The sequence below is a fragment of the Camelina sativa genome, chromosome 1 (genome assembly GCF_000633955.1).
Source record: "Camelina sativa cultivar DH55 chromosome 1, Cs, whole genome shotgun sequence".
In the NCBI taxonomy this organism is placed as follows: Eukaryota; Viridiplantae; Streptophyta; class Magnoliopsida; order Brassicales; family Brassicaceae; genus Camelina; species Camelina sativa.
Genome location: NC_025685.1, coordinates 8347550 through 8355833, shown reverse-complemented (window position 1 = coordinate 8355833; position 8284 = coordinate 8347550). Strand labels below are relative to the sequence as shown.

Genomic DNA, 8284 nt, shown 5'->3' with positions numbered 1-8284 from the left:
CAAGGCAGACAGCAGTTCATCTGATGATGGATCTTCATCTGACGAGGTAAACATTGCGTTTTTACATGTTAGCTTAATGTTACAAGAATATCATAAGCTTATTTTGTTTATTTATTTATTTAAATAAATCATAATTAGGAACCTGCCCCTGCAAAGAAGCAACCTGCAGGCCTTGAAAAACCCAAGGCAGAAAGCGGATCATCTGATGACGAAACATCTTCAGACGAGGTAGAAATCACATCATTACACATTATCTCAATGTTGGAGGAATGTCATATGTTTGATTTTTAAACTCCTTTGATAAAAACATTATAGGAATCTGCCCCTGTGAAGAAGCAACCTGCAGCCTCTAAGAATGCCAAAGCAGCGAGCAGTTCATCAGAAGGAGAATCTTCTTCTGACGAGGTAAGAATTGTGTTATACATATGGTTAGCTCAATGGTAAAGTAATATCATATACTTACTTGGAGATTCGATTTTTATATAAAACATAATTAGGAACTCACACCTGCCAAGAAGAAGCCAACAGTTAGTAAGAAAGCCAAAGCAGCTGCAAAAGATTCATCATCCTCGGAGGACGATTCTGATGAGGTTTGTTTTGATACAGTTTCTATGTCTTCATATATATACTAATTAAAACATGATAATGACCGTGTCTCTATATTTGTTATTTTTTAATATTGGATCATTTAAATGATTTGTGATAGTTTTATATTCTATACACTTAACATTCCATACTATTTTGCCACTTGCAGGAAAGTGATGATGAAAAACCTCCTACGAAGAAGGTAGTTACATTCTTCCACAAGGTTGTTGTCATTAGTTTTATGATGTGGAAGTGACAATAAAACTTTTTTTGCAGGCTAAAGTTTCATCAACAAAAACTTCTAAACAAGAAAGCTCCAGTGATGAATCTAGTGAGGAGTCTGATGAGGAGGAGAGTGAAGATGAGAAAGTGACCCCAAAGAAAAAGGTACTATTAATTTTGTCGTCAAATCCTTCTCTATAGGATGAATATACTTGCTATGTTTTGGTAATAATTTTTGTTCTATCTTTTGATCAAAATCCAGGATTCTGATATTGAAATGGTGGATGCAGAGCAGAAATCAAATGCAAAACAGGTAAAAACTCCTGTAAACGTTTGTTATGAATTTCATTCTTTTAGTTATGATTAATTTGTACGTTCTGTGAAATGTCTTTTGGTTATCACGTTTTTAATGTGTTCTTTTTATAATACAGCCGAAGGCACCAACAAGTCAGGGAGGCTCAAAGACATTATTTGCTGGAAATCTTCCCTATGCAGTTACGAGATCTGACATGTAAGTATATAACACTTTTTTTCTGGTTCTTCCGATTTAAGTGTTAATTGTGTGATATTTATAACCCAATATACAGAGAGAATTTCTTCAAAGAAGCTGGTGAAGTTGTCGATGTTAGAATTGCTTCACATGAAGATGGGAGTCCTAAGGGATATGGGCATGTTGAATTCGTTTCTGCAGAAGCAGCTCAGAAGGTTCGTTCATATTTGGTTATTTTGGAAAGTGGTTTTGGAAATTTCGATGATGATTGGATCTGTTTTGATTGTAGGCAATGGAACTGAATGGTAAACCCTTACTAGGCCGCGATGTTCGTCTTGATCTTGCTAACGAGATTGGAAACAGAACTCCACGCAGGTAGGTTTCTTATCTGCCATATATGAGCATGTTGTGAAAGTTGATTATGCATGTTTGTTTCCAAGCTAATATCGTTTTTTCTTGAATATATGCAGCAATCCTGTTTCCTATGGAGTAGGAAGCCAATTCCGAAAGCTTTATGTTAGAGGATTTGATACTTCTCTTGGAGAAGATGAAGTAAAACTCTTGTCCTCATTTTTTATTTAAACCAATATGACATGTTACAATAGCTGTGTTTGTGTAAATCTCTGATGCAAACCGCTAAAAATCTGTTTTGAACATGATCAGCTCAAGGATGCCTTTAGAAATCACTTTAGTACTTGTGGAGAAGTGGGAAGGATTTCTCTTCCAACTGATCGTGAGAGTGGTGTCATGAGGGGGTTTGTAACTCTTCTCTCCTGCATCGGCGAATGATGGTAATGACTACGACGCTTACGGAAGTTTTTTCTTATTCTTTCAGGATGGCTTACGTAGATATGAAGAGTGGATTCGATGAGGCGTTGCAACTGAGCGGAAGTGAAATGGGAGGAGGATTTTTAACGGTGGAAGAGGCTAGACCAAGAGATAGTGATGGCAGTGGTTCAAATGACAGACCTCCAAGGGACAATGGTGGCCGTTTCTCGAATAGAAGAGGTAGAGGACCACCTGGTAGAGGGCCACCTGGTAGAGGACGTGGCCGTTTCAGTAACGCTGGAAGAGGACCCAGCAAACCAAGTCTAACTGCATCTGCCCAAGGTTTGTTTCTTCTTCATTCATCTTCCCCTTTTTTTTGTTGATTTACATTGTAGATATTCTTATAAACTTGTGTTTTTGTATTGATCTTGCAGGGAAGAAGACCGTCTTTAATGATGAAGAGTAGAAAGCTTTTTTTATGGTTGGAGATGGCTCTTGTTTTTGTTCTATCTTTTATTTAGCTCTTTTTTTGGCATTGGTTTATTTTGTTTCCTATTGAGAAAAGCATGAAACTTTTATTATGTGATGAGTTACTACTCTACTTAAGATATTTGTGTTGGCTTTTCTTAAACTAAGAGCACTTTGCTGCTTAAAATTTTGAACTAATCCTTTACCTTTACTACCTTTGCTGCTTACAGTCTCTTTTTAATTAGTGAAAAGAGTTTAGAAGCTGTAATATCTCTTGTTATCATCTTTGCTCATACCAAACTGTTCAATCTCTTTTCTATTTAAGACACGATTGTTATTTATTTTTTTGCTTTTGACTTTTGAGACTAGTTCTAGAGCGTATACTGTAAACAATTAAATTAATAAACCCTTTATAAAACAAAAATAACAATCAAAATATTCAAACAGTTAAAAAAGAGTTTTTTTTTTGTTGAACAAAGTGAAAAACACATCATAAATAAATAAAAATAGATCAAAATTTTCCTCATGTTACATAAAAATAACACATTTAAAAACGAACAAAAAAAACAATCAAAATATTTAAATTTTTTAAGAAGTTGCTTTATTGATTGAAAAAAATGAAAAACACATCATAAATAAATAAAAATATATCATACTTTTGCTCATGTTACATAAAAATAACACATTTATACACACACAAAAACAAAAAAAAACCTTTTTACAAATTTGGTGTTCGAACAAAAAAAACACACATTTTACAAGATTTGTTTCATTGTTTTGGCTGATATATATATATAGATTAGTTATATGGAATAAATAAATAAATGGCTACGAATTTATACGAGTTACAAAAACACCCGTTAAACCCTAAAGACCTTAAACCTTGTGGCCGCGCCGCGTTATTACTCTGACCTCTTCTCTCTCTCTCTCTCTCTCTCAAGCTCCCTCTCTCAAGTTCTTCAATTCTCTGCTCTCTAGAATCATCATCCTTCGAGTGGTTTCGTTTCTCAAAGTAAGTTTTTTTTCTATTCCTTTACCCTTTCTCTTCCTGTGTTTGTTCTTCGAAGAGGTCTGTATCCAAAATGGATTTGCGTACAGCGGTTGATAAGGCTCCTGTAAACTTCAACTAGATCAATTCGTATATATTCCTTAAGTTTTGGATTGAAAGTCGAAATTTTTACGGTTTTAGTTATTGATGTTTGGGTATGAATTCGTTTGATGTAGATACCCTAATTTCGAAGTGATTGCTCTGATTCCTACTTTCTCAGATGTTTAAAATTACTCTCAAGTTTTTTCTTTTAATTACTTATTCATTAGATTCTGTAATTTTGCTGCAGAATTGATTGGTTGAGAAAGAGCAAACATGGTTGAATCGGAGAAGACGTCCGTTGATGAGCTGAAGAAGAGGATAAGGAAGAGGAATCGTGGGAAGAAGAATGAGCAGAAAAAACCGGAAGAAGAAGAAATCCAGAATGTAGAAGAGGAAGATGAAATGCAAAAGAAGAGTGAAAAGAAGGTTAAGAAAGTGAAGTTGCAAGGTAGAGGCAAAATCGAGGAAGAAGAAGAAGAGGTGGAAGCAAAGGAGGAAGGCAAAGAAGAGAAGAATATCTTGATTGTTGGGAAAGGGATTATGACTAATGAGACTTTTGAATCCCTGAACTTAACTGAGCAAACTTCCCAAGCTATTAAGGAGATGGGATTTTCACACATGACTCAAGTACGTATATCTGAACCTTCTTCTCATGTTTGTAATTGAAAACATGGTGTTGTGGCAGAGTAAGTTTCTAAGTCTCGTAACTGTTTGTTATCATTCAGATTCAAGCCGGATCAATAAAGCCTCTTTTGGAGGGAAAAGATGTTCTTGGTGCTGCCAGGACTGGTTCTGGTAAAACCCTTGCTTTTCTCATACCGGCTGTAGAGTTGCTGTATAAAGAGAATTTCTCCCCTCGCAATGGGACTGGTGTGATTGTTATTTGCCCCACAAGAGAACTTGCTATTCAGGTAAATTCTCTTCTTTTTTTTTATCTACCTATGGCGACATTTCAACTTAGCAGCTATCATACTGTCGTTGCGAGTAGATGAGTCATGTAGTTCTTGCAATGCATTAGGTAGAACAAAACCTCTGAGGTTATCATCTCTCATGTAGATGCTTCGTTGCAATTGCGTTGGATATGTTATGTATGAACATTGTTGTATATTGCTGCGGCCTCCCGTTCCTATTTTTAATGGTACTATTTTGATATTTCAGACCAAAAATGTGGCGGAGGAGCTACTTAAGCATCATTCACAGACAGTTGGCATGGTTATTGGTGGCAATAACAGAAGGTCAGAAGCACAACGCCTTGCAAATGGTGCAAACTTGTTGATAGCAACTCCTGGACGTCTTCTTGATCATCTTCACAATACAAAGGGTTTCATTTATAAACACCTGAAGGTACTGTCCTTTCCATGCTTCCATCTGTCTTCTTTTTGTAAAGCAGATACTAAAAGCTCTGTGTTGATCTACATGGGTACCATTTTCAATAAACAAACAATATTAAGTAAAAGAGGCCATAGATGAATATCTGAATTGTAGACAGCAGCTTATGCTATATTCATTTCTGTTGTATGAATGGCAGAATTACAAAAGTAATAATGTGATCCACACATCTTCCGTTGGTATATTTAGGTTTATGCTATAGATGATCCTAATGAATGTTAATTGCTCTATATATTCCCTAAAAATTGCAGTGCCTTGTGATCGATGAAGCTGATAGAATACTGGAAGAGAATTTCGAGGAAGACATGAATAAGATTCTAAAGATTTTACCAAAGGTACATCATCTTTGGGGTCCTAATTAATTTTTATTCAAACCATGTATTGGGTCAGTATCATAGATTTCTTATTTTCCCTTTAAGTTTCCTTTATAGAAACATGCCATTATCATGTGAATTTGATTTAGGTACTGTTATTATCCTCGAAAAACCACTACCGAAATAGTATTATTGGAATTTGTATATACAAATGCTTACGGTGGTTTTGTCTTATGCACTGATTGAAGTTATTACCATGTTTCTGCAGACTAGGCAAACTGCGTTATTCTCTGCCACCCAGACTTCTAAGGTAAATTTCTGTTGGCTATGGTCTTGTCATTATTAGCATTGCATGTTTCTTAATGAAGCATTTTTATGGTGAATCTCTTTCAGGTTAAAGATCTTGCTCGGGTGTCATTGACATCTCCTGTTCCTGTTGATGTCGATGATGGTAGACGCAAGGTATGAATAAAATAAAATACTCTGGAATGATTATTTAAGGAGCATGGAGATTTTTCTTATAAAGTTTCTAAAACTGTTAGGTGACGAATGAAGGATTGGAGCAAGGCTATTGTGTTATTCCGAGCGAAAAAAGACTTCTCCTTCTAATTACCTTTTTGAAAAAGAACCTCAAGAAGAAAACTATGGTCTTTTTCTCGACTTGTAAGTCGGTACAATTCCATGCAGAGATCATGAAAATAATGAAAGTGGATTTTTGTGATATCCATGGAGGACTGGATCAGACCAGAAGAACTAAAACCTTTTTTGACTTCATGGACGCAAAAAAAGGTATCTTGTTATGTACTGATGTTGCTGCTCGTGGTCTGGATTTTTCTTCTGTGGTACGTCTCCTCATCCATGTTCTTGCATTTTTTTATGTACGCTTACTTACTCAGTGGTTTTATTGATGTCATATTGTGTTGGATTTTATTATCCGTAGGACTGGATTGTACAGTATGATCCTCCGGACCAGCCAAAGGTAGGACAAACACTTGCTCCTGATTGGTTTTCTATATCTCTTTGGCTATTTGTGTCTGTATCTTAAATAGTTCTTTGGTGCTGTTGTCTTCAGGAATATATTCATAGGGTTGGTCGAACAGCCCGTGGAGAAGGAGCAAAGGGAAAGGCATTGCTTGTCTTGATTCCTGAAGAGCTTCAGTTTATTCGGCACCTTAAGGTGAGAATGGTTTTTGAATTTTTTTTGGTGGGTTAGGGTTAACCAACCAACTTGTGTGTTTTAATTTGTAATTTAACCTTCAGGCTGAAAAAGTACCTGTTAAAGAGCTTGATTTCAATGAGAAGAAGCTTTTGAATGTTCGATCTGCGCTGGTAAGAGTTCTGATTCAGTAATGTTGTGGGTTAAATAAGTTTCCATTTGCGATTGGATTCGCTGTGTAATAACAGTGTTTCTTGTTCTGTTCCGACAGGAGAGATGTGTTGCTGAAAACTATAGCCTGAACATGTTAGCCAAGGATGCATACCGAGCGTATATCTCAGCATACAATTCACACTCTTCGAAAGACATCTTCAATGTTCACCGACTCGATCTCCAGGTAAAAGAAACAAAAAAAATCGAGTTTTCTTCCAAAAGATTATGTTCATGGGATGGATATATAGCTGATATCTCTGGTTTTGACGTTCAATGTCACAGGCGGTTGCAGCATCGTTCTGCTTCTCTTCGCCACCTAAAGTGAATCTGAACATAGAAAGTGGAGCTGGGAAGGTCAGGAAAGCAAGAAATCAGCAAGGTCGCAATGGCTTCAGTCTTTACAGTCCCTATGGCAAGTCTACACCTAAATAGGCGTAATGTGTCTGGATCGGCTTACGACATTTCTATTTGCTCCTTAGACACTTGTTTTTGATTAATTACCCACCAAGTTTTGTTTGAAGAGTAAGCAGTGCGTCTAATTTATGTGAAATATTATTTACTTGGCTTACTATTTCAGTTCAATGGTTATACAACATTTTAAAATTGTTGATATCGTATGCATATAGTAAAGAGTTAAAAAAATGACATGAACATGGAATGATCATTAGAAACCATGAATAACTGTATTACATGAAATGAGCATATCATTGAAGCTAAATTCGGAAACTAAACTCAGTAGTCGAAACAATGGGTTTATGTTAATGAAGTTTTTATTCAGAATACTGCTTAAGAACGAAACAGAACAGCCTAATATGATTGGAGGAATAATAATAATCTAAAGAGATCAAAGACGCTAAATCGACCTAAAATCTTCAGCTAAAACCGCTGGAACTAAACCAGACCAAAAACCGAAACAACCAGAACCGCAAAGACAACAAAACCGGAGCTACTGAACTGGACTGCGGTTTTGAAGGCATTGCTCTTCTTGGCCTTTGGAGTTGACGCCGGAAGAGATGATGAGGAAGAAGAAGAAGATGGTGGAGGAGACTCTGTGGAAGACTCCGTCTCCATAACTTTTATGATCATCTTCTGACCCTTTTCGCAGTGGCCTGAGACACCGCTGATGAAGTAAAACAAACCGGGTCGATCTAGTTTGAAAACCGTGTCTTCGTTGTTTGAGTAGAGTTGCGGTTTGGTGGCTTTGCATTTCTTGTACTCCTCTTCTGACACCATTAACACTGAGTCTTTCGAGTACTTGAAACCTTCACCATAATCCAAAAAAAAAACCACAAAAGAGTTATATATCTTTAAAGATGAAAACTACGTAGAAAAAATATACTCAATATGTACTTACGGAGAGTGTCGCCAACTTTAAAACGGTTATCTGAAGCCCATTGGTTAAACGTATCTCCACGAGACTTAGACGTTGGTACGATCCAACCATCTTCTCCTCCAACTTCAAATTCAGTGCTTGAAACACATGAAAACATATACAACGATACAATGATCGCAACAAGAGTGATCTTCTTGTTCGATGAACCCATTTGTTGTGTTTGGATTGATATCAAAGGAGCTCCAACCAAAGTTAA

General features: G+C 36.4%; 3 protein-coding genes across 8 annotated transcripts in view; 2 read left to right on the top strand and 1 right to left on the bottom strand.

Annotated features, from left to right (window-relative positions):
* Positions 1-2744, top strand: part of LOC104783584 (nucleolin 2-like) — a 5976-nt gene extending 3232 nt beyond the window's left edge. For 5 of the 6 annotated variants that reach the window (XM_010508731.1, XM_019247025.1, XM_010508730.1 and 2 more), the window contains 13 exons: positions 139-228; positions 316-405; positions 498-590; positions 755-787; positions 862-972; positions 1070-1120; positions 1239-1318; positions 1395-1512; positions 1587-1672; positions 1768-1849; positions 1961-2052; positions 2133-2407; positions 2500-2744. In XM_010508731.1, coding sequence (XP_010507033.1) covers positions 139-228; positions 316-405; positions 498-590; positions 755-787; positions 862-972; positions 1070-1120; positions 1239-1318; positions 1395-1512; positions 1587-1672; positions 1768-1849; positions 1961-2052; positions 2133-2407; positions 2500-2531 — 1233 coding nt within the window. In that variant the 3' untranslated portion in view covers positions 2532-2744. Of the gene's footprint in view, positions 1-4; positions 47-138; positions 229-315; positions 406-497; positions 591-754; positions 788-861; positions 973-1069; positions 1121-1238; positions 1319-1394; positions 1513-1586; positions 1673-1767; positions 1850-1960; positions 2053-2132; positions 2408-2499 lie in introns of all 6 variants that reach the window. The other variant, XM_019247021.1, reaches the window with a different exon arrangement.
* Positions 3371-7303, top strand: LOC104783576 (DEAD-box ATP-dependent RNA helicase 51). Its single transcript, XM_010508720.1, has 13 exons — positions 3371-3545; positions 3871-4250; positions 4349-4534; positions 4782-4967; positions 5264-5347; positions 5595-5636; positions 5720-5788; positions 5869-6168; positions 6267-6305; positions 6399-6503; positions 6587-6655; positions 6754-6879; positions 6978-7303. The coding sequence occupies exons 2-13, from the start codon at positions 3897-3899 to the stop codon at positions 7125-7127; spliced, it is 1710 nt and encodes a 569-aa protein (XP_010507022.1). The 5' UTR covers positions 3371-3545; positions 3871-3896; the 3' UTR covers positions 7128-7303.
* On the bottom strand, positions 7403-8278 carry LOC104783568 (early nodulin-like protein 1). Its single transcript, XM_010508713.1, has 2 exons — positions 8050-8278; positions 7403-7957 (listed from the first exon to the last, which is right to left on the bottom strand). Exons 1-2 carry the CDS (start codon positions 8237-8239, stop codon positions 7587-7589), a joined length of 561 nt encoding a protein of 186 aa, XP_010507015.1. The 5' UTR covers positions 8240-8278; the 3' UTR covers positions 7403-7586.